We start from the raw sequence: 26740 nt of genomic DNA on the forward strand, positions 1-26740 counted from the left end.
CTCTGCAGTGCACGGGCTGAGATGAAAAGGTCCTGGATCCCCAGCGGGATAGGAAGGCTTCCAACAGGAGGCACAAGCTGCTCAGCTTTGTTTCCCAATTCAAACATGGGCCCGGGCACAAAAGGAGGGGAATAATATCACTCTCCCAGGGGCGAGCCCACGCCTCGCTGCTGCCCACAATCATCATCATTCCCAGCAAAAACAACAAAAAAAAAAAAGAAAGGATTCCAGTAAGAAAAATGATTTGGGATTAAGGGTTCCCGTGTCCCACCTGCTGGCTTGGGGTATTCTTGTGCTGAATGGACCTTCAGCTCTCCCGGACCCGGGCACCCTGCGGCACAGCCCAGCCCTTTCCGGGCCACCATTGATAAACTGCGGGATCAAAACGCCTCAGGAAAGATTCCTGGGGAGCTGATCATGTGCATGAAAGGGCAGCCTGTCAGTGACTCCGTGACAGCACAAACCGGGCTCTGGGGCAGCGACAGCTCGGGTTTTCCTGCAAGGCAGAGGCTGGGGGAACGGGCAGCACAATGAATGTTAATGCCTGGGCTGAGCCACCTCAATGCCACCCCAGGAATTCCCTGTAATCTGCCATTATATCCCTCCTTTGACATGGCTTTGCTCAGCAGAACGGCCCTCTCTGGGCTTTGCTCCCGAGGAACAAGGCCGGGCTGCCGCCCCTTCCCAATCCCTTCCCAATCCCAAGGTGTGTGGACAATGCTCAATTTTCTCCTACCAGCACAAACACAAAGAGGGAGTCAAGCTCCCCTTACATGTCAATAGAGCATCTGAGCCCCCCCTTTCCCCCCACAGTCACTCCTTGAGGCCACAAAACCCTCTGTTATCCTCTGCATCCAAGTGTGAGCAGCTCCATGGCTTGCCCACAGTGCTGGAAGAATGAAGGAATCCTTACATTTGACTTGGCTCAAGATCCCACTGGCTTCATTCATCCCCTCCTGCACCAAGTCCCCCATCTCCCCACAGAGCCTCTTGTCCCACCAGCATCCTCCAACCCCGTGTCCCACTCCGAGAGCTGTAAAGGATGTGGCTCCAAGGCTCAGGAAGGAGCTCCCCACTCCCCGGACAGAGACTCCTCCTGCACATATCTGGCTTTGCTGAGCACCTTTGGGGGCTGTGGAACCCTCCTAGCCACAGCCAGGCTCAAATCCAGCTTCAGGAAAGTAGCAGCTCTCAAACCTTCAGCACAGCCGCTGGAGGAGCATCACTGAGCTGCCTGGCTGGGCTGGAGGAGCCAGCACCTGCCCTGGCTGGGTTGGAGGAACATCACTGACCTGCCTGGCTGGCAGAAGCAGCATGCCTGCCCTCCTTGGGCATCTCCAGAGCACCGTGGCAGGATCTGGGTGAAGGTCCTGGGCAGCCTTGCTGAGCCAGAAGTCTCTGGAGCTCACAGGTAGCACGGCAATACTGACAGCAAAAGCTGGGAGTGAAGCTGAAGGGAGCTGAGCTCTGACTATGGCTTCCCTGGAGGACAAACCCACTGTGGCTTGGAAGCCTCCTGGGCCACCTGGAGCCACCTGGAGAGCTGTGCCCCTTGCAGCTGGTGCAGCAGGAGCTGCCTGGACAGACACTCCCTCCATGCTCGGCACGGAGGGAGCAGCACAGGTATCCCAGCACTGGCATTTCCCCTCAGAGCCCTTCCCTGCTCCCACTGGGATCAGTGGGATGCTTCCATTAACTCCAGAGAAGCAGCTGCCACCAGCTCTTCCATGGGCTTTATCCAACATGAAACGAGCCCTTCGGATCCCATAAATAAATAACAGCATTTTCTTCCCATGACGGATCCAAGCTGAGGATTTGTAACTCATTAAGGGCCACTGAGCTGTGCCCTTTGTTTGCCCAGGGCATTGTGTGGGTACCCAGCACCTCGTGGCAAACAACTGCACTGATCCCCACAATTTACCTGGGGAGATGCCACAAGGTCTAATGGAGCAAAAGTATCAGAAAAATACCTGCCTCAGGTGATTTGGGATGAAGGAGGAGCAGCCTCAACACCACAGGCACTTTCTTTGTGTTTGCCAAACTTTTCTGGTCACTCCTTCGAAGGAAAGGGCAGGATCTGCCACTGTCCTTTGAAGAGGGACATCAAAAGGCATTGCCAAAGAAGACAATCCGGGGACACTACAGTCACAATAACCATTGCATCATCCATCAATTACTCGTCAAAGCCCAGCTGAAACCCAGCTTTCAGTACCAGACGGTGATGAAGTGACAATCTCACCACATCTGGGAGAAAGGTCTGTCCCACACTGATCTCAGAGAGAGCCGGGAGCCTCCAGGAATTTTGCTTAATCTTTTCTATGAGGTTCTGAGTTTACAAGAGTTTCAGTCTGGGTGTCTGGCCAGAAAGGGAAGCCCTGGCAAGGCCTGGGCCCTCGTGTCCTGTGGTACTGTGACAATCTCCACAGCATCTCCCTGGCCTGGCAATCCCCATGCCCAACAGGGTGAATTTGGAATTGTCTCTGAGGTTTCAGTTCTCTGGCGTTGCTCCCTCCTGCAGGGCTGGGAATTGCTGTGAATTTTATTTTGTTTTGAAAGAGGGGAGCTCTTGCCTCCTGTTTCCTTCAGCCTCCAGCTGCTCTGCTCATGGCTCACAGCCCGTGAGTTCTATGGGATTGTGGGACCAGACCCAGCAGCTGCTGGGGGCTGCTCATGCCTGCTCACTGCAATCCCAAACCCAGCCTGGAAAGGAGAGCCCTGAGCAGAGCAGGGAGAGGGGCAGGATGGCCCCTCACAGAACTCCCTGCTCCTGCTCTCCAGGGTTTCTCCTCTCACAGGGCGCCTGCACTGCAGGTTCTGCACTTCATCTTGTTCATAAAACTGATGCTAGGCAGGAGGTTTGGCTCAGCCTGAGCCTGACCCACGGCCATAAATCTGCCCTGCTTCGCCTGCTCACGCCCCCACGGAGCTGCTGTCACTGCCCATTTGGAGCTGGAAAACCAACCATGACATCTCCCAGGTGCAGCCCTGCTCGTCTCCCTCCCTCCCTGCCTGCCTTGGTTTCTCTCTCTCTGAGGAGGCAGAGATGGAGCAGCCTCTCCTCCTGCCTGGAAACGCTGAGGTCACGGCTGGGCTGGGGCAGAGGGACAGCTCTGACACCTGGGGACACGGTGCCACCCTGTCAGGCTGAGGAGCAGCGCTCGGAGTCTTGCCTTGCCCAGGAGGAATTTGCAGGAAAGGCGTTTCCCCCACGGCAGCAGTGGGAGGATGGGGAAAGGCTCCTGGTGTTCCCTGGCTGCAGGAGGAGCTTGGTGGAGCAAAGAAATGGATTCTGACAGGAGGATGGTGGGAGGAGGTCCGACAAGGAGGAAATGTGGTCTTGTGGAAGAAACTCAACTGAGCTCTGGTACTCCTGCCCTTCTTGCAGGCACCCAGTAACCCACGGGCTCCCTCCTAGGGGTGACAACGGGCTGGGCCACAGCCCACACAGAGTCCAGGGCCCCTTCTGACCTTACACACAAATGGGAGAGACAAATGCAGCACAGCTGAGAATCAAATTTCCAGACTCCAAATGGTCCCACCCTCTTCTAAGCCCTTATCCCACACCAGTTAATCCATATAAACAACTTGAAAATGTCCTGGATGTGTGATCCATGGAAGTGGAAGCCATTAAACCACTCTTACTACCGATATGTCACGAAAATGAACTGCAAGGATCCCATCTGTGGTTCAGAACCCCCTAAATTGCAGAAAAATCCCCAAATAACAGGGAAACCCCCAAATTACAGAGAAACCCCAACTGCCACGTGCCTGCTCCATATTCAAGCACCACCCAGGCAATCTGGTGCTGTTCAGACTGGGAGCAGGATCCTGCACCAGCAGGTGCTTTCTCTGGACCAGTATGGCCAGTGCAAGGACCAGTTGCAGAGCCTGAGGCTCGGCTCCATCCCCATTATCACTGACATTCTCAGTGGTGCCCATTTTAGGCTGCTCTGCCGTTCACTGGCAGCCATGAAGGGAGGGAGGATTTCCAGGAGGAAATTTGGAGTGCAAAGGGAAACAGCTCCCTGCTTCTCAGCCAGCACCTCCATGATCCTGCAGCAACATCCCCATCAGCACAGATCGAGGGTGGCATCAGCCATTCAGTGTCACCTGGAGGTGACAACCTGACCACACCTCTGGGTCTTTCTAGAAGAGCAGAAGCAAAGAGCTCCCAGCTGCAGCCTGGGGACAGCAGGGTTGGGGTGAAGGCAACAGCCCTAGAGTCACTGTCACTGGCCATGTGCAACTCCCAGGGACAGAAAAATTCCCAAGCCCTCCTCCTGTGGCAGCTCTGCTCCTGTGGCAGCCCTGGGTGACTTTTCAAACTCATTGTCTGCTCCAGAGCCAGATTTCCCCTCTCAGTGCTCTGTGGATCTGCTCCTGCAGCTGGTGCTGGCAGCCTCCCCTGCAGATCCCACAGTGATAAGGGGTGACTGGGGCTCTTTATGAGGGTGCTTAACGAGCTGATGACATTTTTACGAATTAAGACAGTCCCAAGGAGATCAGACTTGGTGATTCTTCAGAGATGCCAAGACCCTCCCTTGACTAACAAACCTCATTCACATTCTTCTGGGCAGATGAAATCTTTGCCTGTCGTCTCCTTCTGACCAGCCTCACTCAGATTTGGGAATCTCATTTCCCTCATATAGAATGGAAGGCTCCCAAATCCGAGGTGTCCACGGCACTGAGGGCTGGGTTTGGGAAGGGAGAGCAAGGCTGGATGTCGGCTGATCTTTCCTTAAGGTCGGGAGAGGGATGTGGGATGAGGGGAGCACAGAGGCTCTGCTCTGTAGAGCCTCCCAAGGGCCAACCCTGACTCCTCCAGATGTGGGATGGCTTTGGAAGACCCAGTTCAGTGTGCCAGGGTGCATGGAAATTTGTGAGAGGCCACAATCCCCCTCAAGAGGTTGTAAAGGACACCGGGTGACCAGGTGAGAAGAGGCAAATTCCCATCCCAAAGCCAGCCTGGGGTAGCAGAGACAAAAGCTGTGAGCCCTGCAAGGCTTGGCATGCGGAGGGGAGGGGCATCCGGGGCCAGTCATAATTAAAAATAATAACACTGAGCACTCTCAAAGCACTCCGGTAAACACGATTAACTAATTAGTCAGGTCTTTACTAATTAACCAGTCACAGGACTGGTGTTGCTCAATATGTTTAATGATCCGGAGAGAGGCTGAATAGCTGGGGGCAACGTCTGGAGGAGCGGGAGCTGAGGAAGGGATGGATGGGAGGGCTCAGATGGGCTCACCCAGGGCTGGGACACGAGGGGACAAGCAGGGACACGGGATGGACCCTCTTATCCTGCTAAAGACAGGGCTGGGACACGAGGGGACAGGCAGGGACACGGGATGGATCCTCTCATGCTGCCAGAGACAGCGCTGTGTCCTTCTCACTCCTGGCACAGCCCTCTCCACCTCCCGCCAGGGCAGGGGCCTCGCTGTGTCTGTCCCATAGCTGCCTGTGGTTAATGTTTGTCCCTGTTTAGGGACAGTAAAATGAGATGGAAATGTTCAGGCACACCTGAAACCAGCCCAGTCTGAAATCAGGCCGAGCTAAACGAGAATCCCCAAAAGCCCGCAGGCTCCAGGTTAATGGTCCCCAGCACAGCAAGGATCCTTGTGGAAAGTGGGGAAAGGAAGAGAATTAGGACCAGGGAGCCTTCTCTGGTGGCCACTGCCTTGCTCATTGCTTCGGTTTCCCCAGGACAAGGGCTGCATGTCACACCAGATGTCATGCTCAGACACTCCAACATCAATTTGGTTTCTAATCAGGGCTGCAATTGGAAACTCCCCCGACAAGTGAGTGAAAAGCATCTCCCCAAAAGGCAGATGCAGCTGGTTTCAGCCCTGCAGCTCGTGATTGTCCTGCACCTCTCCCTCTGTGTGAGTCCCCGTCCTTTTCCTCTGCACTCATTCCCAGAGGCTGCTCTCAAACTGCCTCTGGTGGCACCAGGCTGTCCCTGCTGCTGTCACAGGTGTCACAGTGAAGGAAGACTGCTCATGGCTGGCTGCTCCAGCACATCCCAGAGCCCTGCAGGGCACCTTCCGGCCCCTGCCCTGATCCTGCCAGCAAAAGCCACCTTTGGGGATGGCTTTAGGCATTTCCTCACTGTAATTTGGGCATTCACTCAGAATCCAGGTTCCTGTTAATTAAACTTTGGATGTCACAGCAGCACAGGTGCTTCTAGAACAGGTCTGGGTGGCTGTCCCCATTGCTGATGTTCAAACCTCTCCACACAGATCCCTCCCACCAGCACCAGGAGTTTATTCCCTGCAGGAGGGATTTGGGAGCACCATGGAGTCCCACGGGGTGCTGAGGGGGGGTGAGTGATCCCTCTCCCCTCTTTTCCTGGGATAGCTGGGAAGTGCTGAGCTCCCCGTGGGACCTGCAGAGCTGCAGGATCTGCAGATGGCACCCAGAGTTTAGGGGCTCACAGGGCCAGGCAGCCTCAGCTCTGCTGTGGCTTCTTCATGGCTCTGCAAGAGAAACCAAGCCTTGGAGAAAGCCTGAGCTCGGGCTTTCACTGGGATCTGGATGGGCTTTTCCCATCAGACCCTCCCAGTGAGGTGGGGAAGGGCCCCCAGTGCTTTGTGGGGGACAGAGAACTGGGGCAGGACCTGGCAGCTCCGTGTGGTGGCACTGGGTACTCTGCTGGTGGGCATGGAGCATCCCACCCTGCTGGAGCCATCACAGCGTGCCTACAAAGAGCATCCTCTCCTTTCCTCCCAGCTGGCCCCTGGACATTGGGAATGAAGGGCCACCACTGGGCCAGCAGCTCCACCAGCTTGCAGTGGTGGGAGTGAAACCTCCCAGCTGCAAACTCTTGGTTCTGCAGTTACCAGGAGAGAAAGAAGGAGAATTCTCCCATGCAGAACAGTGTCTCGAGGTCAATAGAGAAGCCCCTGTGGCCTGAATACCCAGCCTGGGGAGCTGGGGAGCCTGGCAGGGAGGCTCGGGGTCTGGGTGTCTGCTTGTCACACTTGTAGCCAGGTTACCATGGCTCATCCGCAGGGATCCACACCCGGGGCTGCTGCCTGCGGGCTTTCAATGGGCTCTGCTCCTCCAGCATTGAGTAGGACGCTGCATTTGCAGGAGAAAAGCTCGTCCTTAGTGGTGCTGTCATGTCATCCCCCGGGGGCTCACAGACGAGGGTGGCTGCAGCACGGGGAGGGGACGAAGCCCCCGGGCACGGTGCCCACTGCCCTCCCCAGGCACCCACCTCGCCCTGCTCAGCCCAGACACAGCTCAGGTGTCCCACAAAAGCCACCTCAGCCACGGGGGCGAGTGCTGGGGACGCAGCAATGGCCACAATGCTCTAAATTCCTGCGTTCTGGCAGTGTCACCCGTGCCTGCAGGGACCTCAGTGCCCTCGGATCTGGAGCCACCCAAGCAGCCAAAGAGGGACATAAGGACAATAAGGACGCTGATTTTGGGGTTTTTTCCTAAATACTTAAGCTGACGCCTAGAGCAGAGTATCCAAAGGCCATGGATGCCACTCAGTGCCCACAGGAAGCCCCAGTGTCCCTTTGTCCCTCCACGGATGGAGACCCTCAGGTCTCTTTCAGGGCTCCCCTCCACCAAGCCCTGCTGCTGGGGGAGGAGATTTGGGTGCTTTGGGCACGTCTGCCCACCCCTCCCTCCTGCCGGGGGATGAGAACTGGAATAAAAGGTCCATTTCTTTAGAAAGCCAGACCTGACTATGGGAAGGGTCCCTGTATCCATGCAGCTCTGCCGGCCTCCAGCTCCCCTGTTTAGTAATCTCACTTCTGGGCCTGAATTCATTTAGATGCTCTGGAGGATTAGCTGACCTTTCTTTCAGAGCTTGGTAAGCTGGGGATGTTAAAGCTTCCCAAAAATTAAACTCTCAGGAGGCTGGGAGCCTGGAGAGTTGTTTAGAGGCTGCTTCCCCAGCATCCAGCCTGGGGCAGGGACAGACCTTGGACTGTCCCTTTGTGTCCCCAGAAGTGCTCAGATCCACGCACAACCCCATCTCCTGAGCATGATGCTGGTGGGGGGTAAAACCAGAGGGGATTTCTCTCCTGTGAGAGGGTTTGGTAATTTTTTTTCTGTTTGCCATAGGGAGTTTCAGCTCCTGCTTTCCCAGGTTCTCTCTGCTGCCATGAGAGGAAGGAGTGAGGGACAGTGTGAGCCTGTGACCCAGGAGCTGAGGTTTGGGAAGGTGGGGGAAGCTGTCTGGGAAGGGATGGTCTGTCCCAGCTAATGGGGCAAGGACCAGCTGCTCTCACCATTACTGGGGTCTGTTCACTCTGAAACCAGATGACAACCTGTGGCTTGAGGAGCATTTCTCTGGATTTCAAACTGGGACTGAGCACGAGGAGCTGATTTTAAGCTCCCAAGCACAGATGTAATGGACTGACCTGCAGAGTGCTCCCATGGATGGAAGTGTTCACCCAACGGCTACACCCCCCTGACCAAATGAGTCTGATTTTCAGAGCTGGATGCACAGGAGATGCAAAAAATTCCCCTTTCCCCTCTCCCCCAGTTTTCTATTAATTTTCTGCCAAGAGTGAATCTCAGGGCAGGGGGTCTATACCTGCAAAGGCCACTGCTCACAGAGCCCATTTTGCCTCCCTGGCCCCAGGAATCAGCCAGGGAAGTGAAATCGCTGCTCTTGCAATTCAAGGAGCTGAAGAGAGCAGCTGGAGCTCGGGGAAGCTGAGGACTCTGTGACCCACCAAGTTGCAAACTGCTGGGGTTGGCTTTGGGGGGCCCCCAGAGCAAAGGAGGGGCTGCAGGAGCTCTCCACCCCCCAGCACTCAGTGCAGCCAAACTCCTGGAGGCAGCATCTTCCTCTCTGGTCTCAGACTCTCCCACTCGGGGCTGTGTTGTTGCCTCTGGCAGAAGAGGAGCAAATTCATCAGCCCACACGCGGCCAGGGCCGCCCTTCCATCCAAAGCCCGAGCAAACTGCACAGGGGGAGAGCAGGGCTCCATCCAAAGCCCGAGCAAACTGCACGGGGGGAGAGCAGGGCTCCATCCAAAGCCCGAGCAAACTGCACGGGGGGAGCGCAGGGCTCCATCCCAAGCCCACGGAAAGCAGCAGTGAGGTGACTTCTCCTCCTCCTGCCCCTGCTCTCCCTCTCTGTCCCATTGGAACTGAGCCCTTTGCACACAGAAAGGATCCCCGGCAGCAGCATCTGAGCACACAAACCCAGCTGAGTTCTCCTCCCCACCTAAGCTCAGGGTTTGTACAGGAGCTGCGAGGGGGGCAAGGGGCTGCCTTTGTTATCCATTTAAATCGCTCGTTTCAATGGGCAGCCGGCTCCTAACAGGGATAATTTTATAGGCCCCATAACCCAGCACGAGGAGTCTCTTTTACGACCCTGCACTCCCCTGTCTGAGGCAGGAGCGAGGCAGCGGCCAGAGCCCGCGGGGCTCTCTGGCACGGAATCCATCCGTAATCCCGAAAAATAAAACTGTCTTATGAGATATAAATTAGATTCCTGCCCTGGGGGATGAGCGGCTCTGCTCCCCCACGGGGCCGCCGCTGTCGGAGAGCATCTGTTGCAATTACAGGTTCCTGCAGCCTGCTCGGCAGGAATGACCTCCCAAATATTCCAGCAGCAGCTGGAGCTCGCACAAACACTCCGTGTTCTCTTTACAGCCCAGCAGCAAGGGCTTGCTGTGTGCTCAACTGCTGCTTGGTGGCCCCATTTCCTCCCAGGACCCTGGAGGTGTCCAGGGTTCCTTTGCTGAGGGTCCAGATTGGTACCTGGAGGCTGAGCTTGTCTCTCCTCGCAGGTTTGTGCGCTGCAAAGTGCACCTTTGGCACGAGATCAGCACCATTAATTGACCAGGAGAGGAAGCAGCCTTCAGTGCTGTCTAATTACACAGAAATTACCAGAAGAAATTAATTCCAAAAGATGACCATATGGGCTGTAACGCTGAAGCCGAGACTGGATTTTGCCTCTGGTTACTGCCACTCAGAACTGAGGGCAGAATCCAGGCCAGAAGTGTGTTTCTAGTTCGTGATTTATTGCACCAAAATGGAGCTGGTAATGAAAACCGTGTTCCACTTAATACTCAGGCGACTTCCAACAAAAATGCCAGCAGGAACTCTTTCTTCTGCTCCTTGCTTTGCAGCTGCCCGGCAGCAGAGGCTCGGCGAGCTCAGCCCTCCTGCCGTGCCACAGGGAGGGGCCCCACATGTCCCACGTGTCCCCAAGCCCCGCTGATGGCACCAGGCTCAGCGCCGGGCTCTGCCTCGTCTCCCCCCTCCTCCCACACCTTCCCCACCTGGGCAGGCTCAGCCTGACCTGCACATTAATTCACCAAACAAACAAAAGCCATGTCTGTAACACTATTTCAGCCCTGCTGTCCAAACCACCCCACGGGCTGGTTCTACTGCAGCACTGACCCACCCGACCCCAGCCCTGTGGGTGCTGAGCTCCTCCTGCAGCACCCAGCGCTGATGGAGCCCGTCGAGGCGAGTGCTTCACCCCTTCCCGGCCCAACCTGCTGCTCCTCTGCTTTAAAAATGTCATTTTTCCCCGCATGCAGGAAACAACAGGACCCCTCCCCTCTCCTCCCGGAGAGCAGCAGGTGGAGAAAGCTCCGAGGGAGCCTCAGAAAAGACCCTCGGGCACCTCCGACCCCTCCTGGCGACCACGGGGCGACCTGTGGGAAATGCCGGGGAGATGGCCGAGTGCCACGGCTGAGCCCCTGCGCTGCGAACGGCGATTCATTTGCATGCCAAAGTGGTAGCCGGGATCCTTCCACCACGGTGCCGGCATAGAAATGTATTTGAATGTTCAATATCGCCCCACAGAGAGCTCCCCGTGGAGAAAATCCCCCCGGGGGGCTGCTGCTTCCGAGTCAAAGGTGCTCAAAGGAAACCTCGGGTCCCAAGGGACGCAGGATTGCCGGGAGGCTGAAAGGCACCGAATGGAGGCGGATCCGCGGCGGGGCTGTCCCGGCCAAGGCCAGGCGTGCCAACGGCAGCAGGAAACTCGCGGGCAGGGTGACAAATGCTGTGGCCTCTCCTCAGCTCCCGCACTGCTCAATGGCTCCCGGGTGACTCCGCAATCAAGGTCCCATTCACGCCAGGAAGAGTCAGATCCCGGGGATATGTGTCAGGCCAGCACTTCCCACTTCTCTTTCAGCCCATGGACACCTATAAATTTTCCAGGGACAGAGGGACAGGACATGCCTCCGCTGCAGCCGCTTCCAAAGGCTCCTTGAAAGCAGCCCAGGACACGGAGAAATCCATTCTGTGGAGCAGTTACCAGGGATGAGTGGGAGCTCATGGAGCTGCTGCCTGCCAAGGACCCGAGCACAAAGTCCATCACCCCCAACCAAGGCAAGCGAGTCCAATTATTAGCAATAAATACATTTATTCCAAATGTCAAGCCACTTTACATTCCTTTATTTAACACAGCTGCTCTAAATAGGGGCTGGGGTAAATGGAAAATAAAGTCTGGGAGGTTTCTGGGCTCCCTGGTTCTCCGGGCAGAGCTGCCTGGGCTCTGGTTGCTATTATTAGTGTAACGATTGTTGTTGTTATTATTATTGTTATGATTATATGCATTTCATTCTCTTCTGGGTAATGAATAATTTATGACTCTGTCTCGATCCCCTTTCAATGGATTCACTATCCAGGGAGACTCGCTGAATAATTTGGATCATTCGTTTTCAAGTGCAGGGACTGCCGACAAATTGTTCGCTTTTCACTGCTGGGGACATTCATTGGTCACCCAAATCAGGGGATTTCTTTGCTCGCCCCCAGCACGTGAGGCGCTGTCTGGGGTTTTGTAGGGATTTTTTTGTTGTTGTTGATTGGGTGAAACTTTGCGAAGTGGAGACTAGCAAACAGCTCATCTGGGGGGCTGGATTTGTGCAGAAGTCAGTTTGCCAAATTTCTATGAACATTTGGTGGTTTTGCAGAGGCTTGTGAAAAGTAAATGCTACAGAGGATATTAAATGTTATTCAAATGTTTTAAAGGCGACGCTGCTCTTGCTCTTTGATTTGATCTAAACTATTATGCAGCTGATTATTAAGTTTTGCTTACTCAGCTCACACTAGAGAAATGTTGCGGTGTTAAACCTGCTTGCCTAAAATCCAGAGGGAAAGGGAATTTTCAAGAGGCTTGCATTGGGAATCTTCTAATCCCTACAAATCAAACGAGCGCCTGTATCAACCTGGCTGTGCCCACCCTGCAATCCCTAATCCCAAATTCACGTCGGGATCAGCCCTGGGCAGGCTCTGCGCTCTGCAGGGATCCATCCCCGAGCATGCACACGTGGGGATGAGCGCTGTTCCTTGTCCTGGGATGGGATGGGATGGGATGGGATGGGATGGGATGGGATGGGGAGGGCTGACACATCAGCGCTGGTACCCACGGTTTGCCTGGGATGTCCCCACGCTTTGCCTGGCCCTGGGATGTCCCCTCTTGGGGACAAATTTGCTGCCAGCTCTGTGAAAAATCACCACGCTCAGCTGAGGAATGAACTGATAGCAGAGCTCCGCACTGCACAGGCCCCCCTGACACATCTCTGTTAGTTGTTGAACTGCGCCCAAAACCGCCACTGGCTGAATCCAGGAACAGTTGGGAATGGACAGGGCTCAGCACCCCCGCTCCGGCTCAGACCTGCCCAGCTCAGCTCCGCAGCCGCAGAGCTCCCAGCTCCTGGCAGCGCAAAAACCACAGAGGACAATCTCTGGTCCCCGGGGCCGGAGCCGGAGCCGCTTGTCCTGTCCCTGTCCTGCTCATCCTGTCCCTGTCCCGCTCATCCTGTCCCTGCCCCTCTCCCTGTCCCTCTCCCTGTCCCTGTCCTGCCGGTCTAATCCCGCTGGTCACATCTTTGTCCTGCTGGTCCCGTTCTTTTCCCTCTGAATTCCATCCCTGTCCCGTCGGTCCCGTCCCTGTCCCGCCGGTCCTGTTCTTGTCCCGCTGATTTAATCCCTGTCCCGCTGGTCCCGTCCCTCCCGCACCGCCCGCTGCCTGCGCCGCCCGCCCAGCCCCGATTTACGAGCAGCGTGTGAAGGACAGACACTGGGCCGCTGGGCTGAACAATGCGGGAATATTAGCCGAGTTACAAAAACAAACAAACCAAACCCTGCCGGGAGCCCGTTTCATTTATCTTCCTTTGTCCCGTTTTGCTTCAGCGTGAAAGTCGCCCTTTCAAGCGCAGCGGTTGCGTTCCAGCCCCGGCGGGCAGCTGATCCAAGGCGCTGCACCGCGAGCTTCCCAAAGGCGTGTTTGCACAGTTCAATTCATCCCTAAATATTCAGCCGAGTTTCCCTCCCTCCAGCCCTCCCAGGACTTTTTGCCCGAGAGCCGAGGGTGTAAAGCCCGGGGCCGGGGATGGCGGGGCACAGAGCCTTTGTGTGCAAACACAAGCTGCTGTTTGTATTTGCCTTCCCACTGTCAGAGCCCGATTGTGCGCGGGGCAGCGCTGGCCACCAGGCTGCTCTCAATATCCGCCCGGCCACCGCCGCTGCCAGAGGGACGCTCCCCTCCCTCCCCGGCTGCTTTGAAGAGAAGGGATTTAATTTCATGAGGCTTTCGGTAATCACGTTCTGATCTCCAACATTAACCAGAACTGACTCCCTCTTGCAAAAGGGGGAGGATGAGCCAGTAACCAGCCCCGACTCGGGACGGGCCGCACCGACAGAGGAAAGCAAAACGCGGGGCTGGTTCTGCGCCGCTTATCAGATGGGGCTGGAAAACAACAGGCTCTTGGCAGCGCCGGGAGGGAGCAGCTTTACCCATCCCGAGGATGCTCTTCAGGCTGCTCTCGTGCACCACAAACTCTGATTTTTAAACCCAGACATTTTCCTCCTGTCCGCGGCTCTTCCCATCCTTTACCTTCCTTCTTCCCTGTTCCACTCCCAGTGTCCTGGTGCCTCTGTCACATTCCCCAGGGCTCGCTTTGCTGCTGGAACAGGCTCCTGCTCGTGCCTCCCTACCTGCTGGGGTAGCCAGTGGGCCAGGAAGAGCCAGTGCCAGCCCTCCGGGGAAGGCCTTGCATGAAGAGGAGGCTGCGAACAGGAAGATTTAGGTCTCACCTCCCTGCACTGCCCCTCCCTCCCCTCTCCTCCCCTCCCTGTACGCAGGGCTCAGCTCTTCCCAGAGCATCTCCTGAGCAGGCAGAGGTGACGCTCTAGACCCTGAAGGAAAGTCCTTTTGGGGCTGTGAGAGCAAAGCAAGTGCTGGGGCAGTCCTCAGTGCGTTTTAAAACTCCCTTTTCCAGTCAGATGTGCTGTCCACTGTCTCCTCACCCACTCTGGTCTGACTGCCCAAGCCTGCACCCTAAATACCCACAGAACTGCCATTAAAGGACATTAACTATTCCCGTAGGATAATTAATGATAATTCCAATGAAAATTGTTGCCCTTGGTCGAAACAAAGCAGAGATCCCAGTGATCCACCCAGTGCAGCCTGGCAGGGATCTGGGTGATGGATGGCTCTGAAATACCACAGGGAAGATGACGTGGACACCTCATCCATCTTTCCATGCCGGGCCCTGAACTTGGAGCACACAGGCTGTGAGGATGGGACTGGGGAGGGAACAGCTGGGAGAGCACAGACCCAGCACGGATATGGCACCGAGCCCGGAGCGAGGGCCTGCTGAGCCAGCAGCATTCCTCCCGTGCTCCTCCTCCAATTCTCACCTGGGACAGGGGGAGGACACCTCACCTCCCTCTCTCATGCTCCGAGAAACTGGGGAATGCTCTCACCACTCCATGAGGCAACATCAACAAATCTGTGCCTATTTCTCACTGGCAGAGTTTCCCACCCCAGCATGTCAAGAAGGATAAATTTGCTGTCAAACAACCCCACAGAGCCAGGCTGCTCCCAGCCTATGGCACTGCACTGCCTGCTCCTGCCTCTCATGACATTTTTACTCCTTCCCAGGGGAAACTGAGGGTGCTGGGTGTAGGCCTTGGGTTCTCCATCCTCTTCCCAAACCAGAGCTTTGATCCTCAAGCAGAGATCCCCAAGGTTGCTCCCCCCTACCTGTACCAGAATTTCCACTCACCTGCCCACACAATCTCTTTTTGCTGCTTGTTTCTGGCAGAAGATGGCCTAGGACTCCTGGGTTCATCTATTGGCAGCCCCTCCATCCCCAGGGAAGCAGGAACTGGGCTGAGGGCCGTGATTCCCCAGGTGTCCTGTCTCAGCCCAAGAGGGGATCCATCAGTAACCACAACCTGGGTGACAACAGGCGTTTGGCAAAGCCAGAGGCCCCTTCCAGCCCTTTTGTGAAATAATTTAGAAAAACCCCGTACTTCCAGGATAGAGTGAAATACAGGTTTGCTCCTTCCCAGCTCTCCAACCCTCTGTCCAGGTGGGGGATGCAGACAAAATTTCCAACCCTCCTGTCACTCACAAGACATCTTGAAAAGGTTGGAAAGGAAAATTTCTGCCTGCAGAAACTTCTGCCCAGAAAGATTTCTTCCATGGTCTCACAGCTGTATGTGGGACATGAACCCAGGCTCTTTCCCTGCCCATTCCTTTCTCTGTCCTCTGTAATCCCAGCGAGGCAGGAGGTGCCTGTTTTGGGCAGCAGTTCTGTGCCCAGTTCGTGCTGTCGATGCCCCCTGTGCCCGCTGAGCCCCAGAACAAAATCTGCCACATCACTCCATCCATTTTTAAACTCCATTCTCCACTAAAAACAGCGGTGTACAAAATACTTCCATAAATTCATCTCCCAGCAGAGCTGAGTGTCTCTTCCATTCCTGTGTTCTCCCAGCTCAGAATCTGTTTCTTTAGTATCTCTCAAACGAATACAGGATTTTTCCTTCCCCACCATTAATTCCCAGTTTTCTGCTGAGCCTAAAGCAAACTCCCACTCAGTGTGGGGTTGAGCCCCTCCATGCCGCTGGTCCCTCTGCTTCTGCCCGGGATAGATCAGGAGCGGCCGAGTCGCTGTTCACTCCCTCCGAGAGACTGCACGGCCGCCCTGGCTGCGAGCAGGAAAAGCCTCCCTGTCTCCTTATCAGTCCCCAGGGCATCCTAATCCCCTTAGAAATGAAATCCATTATACAGATATCTTTGTAAAAGCCTGCCTGTCACTCCAGCCAGCCCCAGCCCAGCTCTCCGGACTCTTTGGAGCGTGGTCAGCGGGGATGAGTCTGCCGCGGGCAGAGCCGGGATCGGCCCGGTGAGGATCCAGCCTGTCCCTGCCCTGTCCCTGCCCTGTCCCTGCCCTGTCCTTGTCCCATGCTGTGATCCCTGCTCAGACACGGAGCTTGTCCCCCTCCCGCCGGGCTGCAGAGCCAGGCTGAGCCGTGCCAGCCCCGGCTGTGCCCGCTCCGTGCGGGAAGCAGCGGGGATCTGGCAGGGATGCTCGGGACGGGAGCTCGGCTTATGCAAAGCAAACGTTTCCTGCTGATCGCAGCGGCAGAGGCCAAACGGCAGCCGCTGCTCCAGAGGCTCCCTGGGGACGGAGCAGATGTGGCTCTGCCACCGCCGAGCCCCGGCCCGGCTCTGAGCCCTCTGCACGGACCGATCCTAGCAGCAAATCCTCTCCCTTCTCTCCTGAAAAACTGCGGGGTCTGTTCGGTGCAATCATGAACAAAAAAAAATATCCTGGTGAGGTTAAGTCCGTGAATCCCCCGTGCGCTGGGGACACAGCCCTGCCATGGGGTCCTGTGCCCCAGGCAGCTGTGCCAGCGCTCTCTAGGAAAGGCTGGATGTTGGGTTTGATGGGTTCTGGGGCTGCTTTGGGGGTTTTTCTGCTGTTTGACAGCAACAAGGGGCCAAATCATCTACGGCCTCTGCAATGCCAGACTGTTCCAGCCATCCTGACCCATGATCTCCTTTGCTCTGGATGTCCCCCAGAACAAAACTGGTGGAGGAAAAAGCTCAACACAGCACCCTAAAATCCTCCAGAAATTCCTCAGTGAAACTCTGCTTGCACAGCCCAGCCACAGAAAGGTTACAGACAGGATGAGAACTGTGAAGGCTTTTGACGTGGAGGTGATCAGGGTAGAGAAAAGGTATCACCTAAATTTAATAAGAGACACCAGGAACTCCCTGGAATGAAACCATGCAGTTCCATAAAAACCGTAAGAGCCTCCAAAACCACTACTAAAAAGTTGGGTGTCACAAAAGAAAAGCAAGAGAGATCTAAGGCCAAAAAGGCATCAATCCTCCATGGTCACAAAAATCCATCTCCATCCCTGAGGATGAAGGGGAGATAAATTAAGAATATAGAGACAAGTTCATGTGCCCAGCTGTTCCCACTTCACAGGCCGGATGGAAATCCCAGAATCCTGGGAGTGCTTTTACAGGCAGTGGGGATTCCAGAGCCCTCGGGTGCTTTTTGCTCCATCCCTGGAGAGGCAGCACGTCCCCCCGGGCAGGCACAGGGAGTTTGCGAGGCGAGGACAGCGGAGGCTGAATAAGGATGACATGATTTGGCCCAGAAAGAGGAGGGCAGAGATTAGCTGTGGACAAGCTCAAGGGAAGGCAAGTGTCCAACCCGGAGTGCCAAGCCTGGTTTTGTTTTAGCCTTAACTGCGCTTTTTTGTTTGTTTGTTTGTTGGTGTAAAACCCTTTCTGTTGGAAATCAGTTTAACTTTAAGCTTCCTGAGAATAAAAGCCTGTGAGAAAGCTCTGCCCATGCGAGGCTCCCTTGGGAGGCTACAATGGGAGCCTCAGCAGCTCATGAGCCCAAATTTCTATGGCTACAGCACCCATCTGCTCAGCAATACAGTTACCCCTGCTCGTGCACTTCCCCATGCAGTGCAATCTGCTGGGAGCTGCACCAGAAGGGGCTGGAAAGGACCTGTGGCTCCGTGGATGGCACAAGGAGTCACCAGAAGCCCAGCTCTCAGAGTCTGCTCCAGTTGCTGGTGAAGCTGCCCCAAGTTGCATTTTCCTGAGTACAAGGATGCTGCAATAATGCTTTGTGCCTTTCTCAACCCAAATCCAAAGGATTTTACAGAGACTCCCTTTGCTCCCTATAAGTGGGGAAATTGAGGCCCAAGACAAACCTGGATATCAGAAATTATGAGCATTCCTGTTATCATCAGGAGGTAACAGGCAGCACCACCACAGAGGCGCTCCAAAATCCACCTGAGAACCCCGGCTGGATGCAGCCACAGGCAGAGTTGTGCTGTGCTGTCAGATCCAGGCACCAGCGCCTGCCTCGGGGGGACAAAGGATGTTACACTGTGGGGATCCTGCTTTGGCACCCTGGGGATCCTCTGTGGGACCTTGGGGATCCTGCTCAGAGCCTCTCTGCTCCGGTTGGGGACGTGGCTTTCTCCAAGCAAGAAGGGATGGATGCTTGCAACCTTCCCCATTACTATGGAGCAGACATGGCTGTGAGCAGGCTGGACACGGGGACACTCAGACTTCTTTTCCCCTCACAGAGGGGTTTGCAAAGCCACTTTATTCCTCTGTTTGCCTCCCATGCCAACATGGAATCGAAGGGGCAGAGGGTGCAGTGGATGTGCCCCTGTGTGACCAGGTCCCTGCCAGCTCTGCCAGTCCCACCCACACTCCCCTTGCTGCAGCCAGTGCCTCTGCCCCTGTCCCCCTCAGGACAAACCATCTGCAAAGCCCTGAACCCGGGACCCCTGAACCCTCTCCCGGGAGAGGAGAAGACAGAAAGGACATCTCCCACCAGCCCAGCCCTTCCTGGTCAGAGACGTCTCAGCCTCTGTGAGCCATTGTCAGCCCCTGGTGGCCGAGGCCTCGCCATGGCTCCCTGCTGACAGGCACTGGCCCACAGGCAGCTCCTGCAGGGACTGTCCAGTGGGGCAGAGCCAAAGCCACCACCAGCTTGACTACTCCTTCCATTTGGAGGCCAAAGAAAGGGGCCTCCCATTCCAAGGAGAATGGGAAGGAATTGTCTCATGGGGCTCCTCAATATCCCAGTGTGCCAACCTGGGGAAAATAGTTATGGACAGGATGGGAACTGGGAAGGCTTTTGAGATGGAGGTCATTAATGCAGGGTAAAGGAAAGGGATCACCTGAATTTAATAAGGGACACCAGGAGCTCCCTGGCATGAAATCCCTTCCATCCCTCTGTGGGAACAGAGCGAGAGGAGCTGGCTGGGTGGGAGGATTTGATTTCCTGGTTGTGAGGAGGGTGGAGGGGCCCCGTTTGCTATTTTAGCAAGCACTGCCCTGCAAATGCCTCCCTGGACCACCACGGAGGTGATAAAGCCCCAGGCTTGACTGGAAGGAAGTTTTTCATTGGGAGTGTTTGGCGGGTGCTTCTCTCAGAGTTCCTGGTCAACTCCTTGTCTGAGGTGAAGTTTCCTTTCCGCTGAATAAGAAACTTGCTCGGAAATTGCTCTGACATGAGACACATCCCAGCCTGGGAACCCTTCGGCAGCGGAGCAGAGCCTGTCCAACACCAGGCTCCCTGTGCTGCCTGTGCCAAATCCCCTATCTGGGAACACAATGTGTTTCCTTTCTCTCCCTGCGCTCGCTCCCGGGTTTGTTAAACGCTCTCAAGGCAGCACAGAGGGCCAAAATCCGAGCGGCGCCCAGCACCTGCAGCCACGACTGACGTCAGGAACATGTGCAGGTGCCGGGAGCATCTCCTGGCTCCATGGGGGAAATGCTGTGGAGATCCAGAGCCGGCACTGGGAATGGAGTCTGGAGTTCTCCAAGTGTCTGTCAGCGGGATGCAACCTGGGCTTGTCCAGCAGTGCTTTATCCAAGGCAAAGGTGCTCTAAGCAAACTGAAGGGAGGGTGCTTGTCTGGATTCATTCCCAGCACCTTAAATAACACCATGGCTCTGGAGAAATTGTGGAATGGTGCCCGTTATATTTTAGTGATGTTAAATCTGATCAAAGACCCTGCCTGCATTTTCCTGTGTCCACACAAGCTCACCAGCAGCTGAGCTCTGACAGTGCTTTACTTCAGACCTTTCCCAGCTGCAATCTCCTCTCCCAGGGGAGCTGAAAGCTGCATCAGGACAAAGTGGGCTGGGGAAGGGGGCTTGGGCTGGACCAGTGCTGAGCAAAGAGCCAGCCCCGCGGCTCTGGAGAGAGGCAGGATGGAGAACAGACCTCCGAGCTCTTCTCCAAGCTGAGTCCTCCCTGGAGCACTCTGGCTCCCAGGCGCCCAGCCAAAGCTGGACCGCAAGGCCAAGCTCTACGTGCATGAGTTACTTGCCAGGTAAAGCTGATGGGAACCTGAAGCTGTGAAAAGCTCTGCAGGAGCAGATCCCTGGAGAATGTCTCCTTGGGACAAGCCCTGTCCTCTCCATGTGCAGTGCTGGGATCTCGCAAGGAGCTATGAAGAAAAATTCGATCTGGCTGGCAAAAACCGTTCCCATGGGAAATTTTGACTTTCTGTCAGAAACTCCAGAGCATTTCTTTTTCAGCCCCAAATAAGCATGAATAGGAACAAAGATTCAGTTTTGGCAGGGGGAATGGGCTTACCAAAGAAAACACCCAAATTTTTAAGCATAGCAGACACATTCTATAATTTTTCTCCTTGGATGAAAAGAAAAAGAAAAATAAAACCCCCAACGATTTTCCAGAAAGGAAAGAAGTAAATTCAGTGAAAAAAAATGCAACCGGTTCTCCCACCGCTACTTCATGCAAATTCATTTGATTTGGCTGATTCACCTTTCCCTGAGCACGGCGGCTCGGGACGCTCTGGCCGCTCCGATCCCCTCTGCAGAGCTGGAAGGAGCGTCCAGCGTGCGGCGGCAGCGGCAGCAGCAGCAGCAGCTCCCTGCTCGTCCCCGGCCCCTGCCCGGCGCAGGAGGCTCCGCAGCCCCCGCTGACCCGGGGCCTGACTTTCTCTCGGGATTTGGGAGAGAAACCAGGGTGGGCCGACGGTCATGAGCGAGCGGGTGGGAGTTGAATGGGGTTATTGTGATCTTTATCTGGGGGGATTATTCCAGGCGGTGTGGGCTTGGCAGGGCAGCGCGGGTTTTTGGCCGTGGCTGGTTTTACAGACGATAGGTGCGGCCCCGGGAATGGAGCAGCAGGACTGGGTTGCGGAAAATTGTTTTACGGTAGCTTCATCCTTACAAAACATTCACTTCCGAGCAAAGCCGGTGGAAAAGGAAAAAACAGAGCGATTTTCGTTTGCAGAAGTCTGACGCGGCTAGGACTGCACATGGTCTGAAATGCAAAGCCTGGCATAAAAGTGACATATTTTACTGGAAACTGGGAACTTGCTTCCCTTTTATTGGAAATAAATTGGAAGGGAGAAGGATGGTAGGAGCACGGCGTCAGCACAATAACTGAATGGAATCGTTTTCAGGAACAGCTGGGGATCCTGCAGAATAGACCGGGGGTCCGATAGCACCTCGAGACCGCACCAAAATTTACGGCATCGCTGATAGCGATGACTCTGCAGGCAGGGAGCGGGGATGAGTTGGAGAGAGCCGGACCTCTCCTGCCTCCCGGCCTTGCTGCTGGGCAAGAGACAGCTCTGGGAAGGAAGCGAGACACGGAGCTCCGTCCCCGAGCGCTGCCGGGCAGCGGGACCCGCGGGACGGTGGAAAAGCAAACCAGGAGCTGACCCCGGCAGCCGAGGGGCATCTCCCGGCCGCTTCCCCCGTCCCGATGGGGTCTGAGGCTCCACGGCGGGGCCGAGCATCGCCCCGAAGCTGCCGAGACCCCGCGGCCGCGCCTGGAGCAGCCACCGCGTGTGCCCCGGTGCCACCGGGCTGCGGGAGCGGGCCCCTCTCCCCGTCAGATAACCCAGCTTGGCCGTGCCCCCCTGGTGAAGACGCCGGCGAAGAAATTGCGTTCTCTTCAAGAGACACATCTGATTGTGATTTGGGGAAAAATATAAAAAATGAAAAGAAAGGAAAGAAAACAAAACAAACAAAAAGAAAAAAGGAAAAAAAAAAAAAAGGCGGCCAACCCTGGCCGCTCGGCGAGGGTTTTTTCCTATCGTCGGAGCTGCAAATATTTTGGAAGACGGGGCCGTGTTTTCCGTGTAAACAAGGCGGCGGCAGCGGCGGGCGGCGGGACCGGGGCTGCGCTCCGCGGGGCTGGGGGGTCCCTGCGCGGGGAGCCGAGACCAGTCCGGGCCATCCCAGCCCCGGAACCGGGTCCCCGCGGGCACACAGCTGAGCACCGGCCCCCTAAACCGCGAGGAGAGGAGCGGCAGCGCGCGGGGATCCCGCTGGGAAGCGGGGGTGGAAGATACGAGGGAACATTCGGCGGGATGTGTGGGGACTCACGGGCAAGAACTCCTGAAACCCTTAACCCTTATCCACCTCGGCAGCAGCAAGGAACACTCTATCCCCGCCCGGGAACAGCATGCACGGCGCGTGTTTCTCGCTCGACATGGAACAAACCGGCTGCTGCCCGGTTCTCATTCGGTCCTGGGGCTCGTTCAAGTCCTCGCCGCCGCCTCCCAGGCCCGCCCGCACCTCCTGAGGATGCAGGGACGGGAGCCGCAGGCTTTGCCGGGCTTCCCTGCCCTGCGCCGGGTCGCCTACCCTCTCCGGAAAGGGCCGGAGCCCGTCCCCGTCCCTGTCCCTCCCGGACGCGGAGCCTCTCGGGCTTTGCGGCGGCTCTGAGCCCGTGTCCCGGGGAAAAGAGCGGGGCTGCTGGCGAGCTCCGGGATCCCCGGACCGGAGCCGGGCCGTGGGCTGCGGGCCCCCGGCCGGGACCTGCCCGCGACGGGAGACACTGCTCAGCCAGCCAGGACCCCTCCGCACTTTCCCGGACACGAACGGAATTTTCCCGGAATCCTGAATGCCCCTTATCCCCTTTCCTGAGCTCCTTGTTTTTTCCTGCCTCGCGTTTCCGAGCTTCCCCTTGCTCTGCCCATCGGAGTCCCCCGCTAAGCCCGTTCTGCGCCGCCGGGTGCCTCCGGTGTCTCTCCCACGCTCCGCGGCTATTGGCATCCCCTGTCCCAAATTCCTGTGCCCTGCCCGGTGGTCTCAGGTTCCCCGTACCCGCGGTTTTGCACCTGGAGGTCCCTCGGTGTTGTCACCAGCGGGCTCCCGAGTGCCTCAGTGTCCCCTGCCTTGAGCTGCCGGGCGCTTCAGTGTCCCATCCCCTGCGCCCCCGAGTGCCTTCACATCCCTGCTCCGGGCTCCGAGGTCCCTCGGTGTCCCGTCCTCATGCCTGCGCTCTCCGGTACCTCAGCGTCCTCCTCCTATCCATCTCCCTGAGTGTCCCCGAACGGCTGTCGGTGCCCCTGGTTGTCCCCGCGCTGCTCGGCGTGTCCCTGGATGTCCCTGTGCCTTTCGCTGCCGTTCCCCCCGGCTCCTTCGCTATGCCCTCCCTCTGCCTCCCCTCCGGGGACCTCCGTGCCCCGTCCCCTCCTGCTCCCCGCCCGTGCGGAGTGTCCGCGCCCGCGGCCGGCACTCACCCACACACTCGTTGGCCTCCCGGGCCGTCGCTCGCTGCCAGGGCCGGTCGTAGTGGAAGGGCTTGCAGCGGTCGCACTCGGGGCCGGCCGTGTTGTGCTTGCAGTCGCACACCAAGCTGTCGTCGCGGTCCCGGACGCAGCGCGACGCGTGCCCGTTGCACTTGCAGCGCCCACCGACCTGCAAGTCGGACACGGCGTAGAAGTAGGAGTCGCGGGCCAGCTCGGAGTCGTCCTCGCTCTCGTCGCCGAAGGTGTGCAGGCGGCTGAAGGTCACCCTGATGTCGGTGGCTGTCACCCAGTCCTGCAGCACGGGCGAGTTGTCGAAGTCGTGGGCGGTGGGGCGGCCGTCCAGGGTGCTGAAGGCGATGAGGCCGCCGGAGAGGGGCCGCACGTCGGTGTGCGAGTCGGTGCACACCGCCTCCTGCTCGTTCTGCTTCGTGATGGCGGCGCGGCTCGGCTTGTTGTACATCTTGCGGCACTGCGTGGAGTAGAACTGGAAAGGCACCCAGGTCTTGCCGTAGTCCATGGACTTGTGGATGGCCATGGACTCGGGGCGCGGCGAGCAGAACTGCAGGCTGACGTAGGTCACCTCGAATTTCTTGCCGAGGGAGAGGGTCAGGGTGACGTTGTGGGGATACTGGACGTAGCTGTCGGACTGCCAGCAGGTCAGGTTGTGCGGGTTGTTGAGGTCGGTGAGGAAGGAGGGCGGGTGGGCGCGCTTGGGGTCGGAGGCGTTGCAGAGGTGGCAGGTGCGGACCTGCTCCTCGCCCTTCTCCGTCACCACGCAGTACCTCGACGGCGGCTTCCCGCAGGTGCTGGACACCTTCACCTCCTTCCCGAAGGCCGAGTTGACGAAGTCGGGGATGCAGCGGCGGGGTAGCCCGTGCTCGTCGTAGCAGGGGTCGGGCTGGGCGGTCTGCACGGCGAACATGCTCACGCCGTGGTAGCCGCCGCGCAGGGGCTGCGCCAGCCACGCCGCCGCCAGCAGCAGGGCCAGCGACGCCTCCGCTCCCCTCCGCGGCATCCTGGGCGACCTCCGCGCGGCGTGGGGACAGCGGGGAGGGGGACACGGGGCAGACCGGGGAGCCGCCGCTCGAGCGCGAGCGCGCCGCTCCGCGGGGCACCTCGGCCGGGGACGCGGTGCGGCGGCTCAGGGAGCCCGGAGCATCGCCCGCCCCGCGGCCAGCCCCGCAGAGAAAGGGGAGCCCGTGACGGCGGCGGCACCACAAAAGTGGGGCTGGCGGCGGGGCTGGGTCCCGCCTGCCTCCCGCCCCGGCCCTCGCACGGAGAATGACTGGCGGTCCCAGCCCCCGCCGCGTTTGAGGTCATGCTAAAGGAGTGACATCGCGCTCAAGGAACAGAACAACGACATCCACTGGCGGCTCAGCCAGAGACGCGCACAGGCCTCGGGGAGGGCGGGGGGGGGGGATGGGAGTGGGACGGAGCCTGCCTCGACACCGCGGTGATGGGCGCCAGCTCCGCCGCGGGGCTCCCGAGCCGCCCCGAGGAGCCGGGAAAGGGCCCTTGTCCTCCCCCACGCCCCCCGCTCCTCTGTGCCCCCGACGGGGCTGGGGGAACCGGGGCCTCCTGCGCCCTGCAGCTGGGGATGCTCCGTGGGCGTGGAGGGGGAACGGGGGGAAGCGGCCGGGAGGAGCCCCACGCCCATCTGTGGGGACGCCGAGAGGATCAGGATGGGGACGTCTCCCCACTTGGTCCCTGCTGGCCGCCCGTCTCCAATGGGCCAGACGGAGACCGGTCCCCTCAGCTGGATTGGTAGGGGCACCGGCCCGAGTGGGCTCCCGAAGCCTTCGCCCCTGGGACAGAAAACCCAGTCCTGGGGAAGTTGAATGGGGGGAAATCACGACACGGGAACTGCCGGGCCTGGCAGTGTGAAGAGGGGCAGTCTCTCTATCTCAGCCCTGGGACAGACCAAGGGGCACAAGGAGCTGCGCGGTGCCTCTTCCGCCCCCCACCTGGCTCTGCAGTTTGTCGGCTCTCCTGTTAAGGCGAGGAAAGGGTTAAAGGGCGGCACTTGTCCGGCACCGGGCCGTGGCCCGGCCCTGGGCTCCCCTTCCCACCCACCCAGCCGACCCCCAGTGCCGAGGGGCCGCCCCTGACGGCCGCTTCCCCCCGGATCCGCTCCGGCCCCGCTCTTCCCTCTGCGATCCCGGCCGGGGACACAGCACGGGGGTTCGGTACCGACTCCCGGACAGACGGCCCCGGGAGGGAGCGGAGTTTCCCTCCCTCGGCTCCCGGCCGCCCTGCTCGCCCCCCTTCCCTCTCTCTTTGATTAAAAGGGCACTTTTATTTTTCCAACGGAGGTGCCCTCTCTCGGAGCGCTGCCCACGCCGTGTCACTCAAGCGGCCGGGCCCTGGCACGGAGAGCCTGGTGGGGCGGCCCGAGGGAACGGGGGCTGCCGGGGCAGCGACGAGCCCCAGGCCGGCCTCCGCCCCCTCCTCTCCGCCCGCCCCTCTTCCCGCTTTGAATTCCTTGCCACCGAGCTGAATAAAAGTGGTTGTTGTAAATTGAATTAGTGCCTGATTAATCTGCTCCCGGGCCTGCTAGCCCAGCGGGGCGTCTTTGGCAATGCAACCGCCTTCCCTGCAGGGCAGCGGGGCTCCGCAGCCTCCCTGCCCCCATCGCTCCCGCCGGACCCCCCCAGCCGCCCCCCACAGCCCCGCTGCTCCCGGGATTTGTTAACTCTTCCCCGGGAAACAGCCCCTCCGTCCCGCTCCCGGCGCCCTCCATGGCCGGGGGAAGAGAAGGGCTGTGTGTGGATGGGGATGAGGCCGGCCCGGGACTGGGGGTCCGGTCCCTCTGGTCCCACCGGAGCCACCCAAGGACTCGGCCGCAGCCCGGCACACCCGGGACACTCACGGACAGTCCCGGGACACCCCTGCCCCGGGGAAAGTTTAACCCCATTCCTGAATCGCGGCCGTATTTGCAGGATTGGGATGAGGGGTGTGTTCCCGTCCAGCTCTAGGAGGGTACCTCAAGGAGGGAGGGGGGTAATTTAGACTGAGCTGTCCTGGCCCGTGGGGGCCAGGCCGGGCCGGAGGCTGCGGGAGGACCCGGGACATCGCCGTCCCGTGCGGGCTCTCCCCAGCGCGGCGGCCGCGGCTCCGGGCGGGCCCGGCGCGGCTGTGCGGACAACGGGGATGGGAATCCCCAGCCCGGAGCCCCAAGTTCGGGCCCACAGACCCCTCCAGGTGCCTGCCATGAGCATCTCCGCTCGTCGTTTCTGATTCCCCGCTTCACTCGCCTGGCGCTTCTCCTTCGGCCACGCGTGTCCGGGGCCAGCTGTTACCATGGGTTCCCTGTCCACCGTGTCCGGTTCCTTTGCCCGTGAGGGAAACGCGGGGCCCGCTCGGGGGGCAGCAGGTGCCGCTGCTGGGACCCTCGTTACTCCGGGGAAAGATGCGGGTTTGGCTCCGGACGCTCCAGCACCCTTTCGCCG

General features: G+C 58.1%; 1 protein-coding gene across 1 annotated transcript in view; it reads right to left on the reverse strand.

The window, feature by feature from the left end:
• NTN1 (netrin 1) overlaps nt 1-24306 on the reverse strand; it is an 87094-nt gene extending 62788 nt beyond the window's left edge. Inside the window, exon 1 of the mRNA XM_014886853.2 lies at nt 23283-24306. Within this exon, the coding sequence (XP_014742339.1) occupies nt 23283-24306 (1024 nt within the window). The remainder of the gene's footprint in view (nt 1-23282) is intronic.
• Nucleotides 24307-26740: the final 2434 nt, after the last annotated feature.

This window comes from Sturnus vulgaris, chromosome 20 (assembly GCF_052056855.1).
Source record: "Sturnus vulgaris isolate bStuVul1 chromosome 20, bStuVul1.hap1, whole genome shotgun sequence".
NCBI classification, from domain to species: Eukaryota; Metazoa; Chordata; class Aves; order Passeriformes; family Sturnidae; genus Sturnus; species Sturnus vulgaris.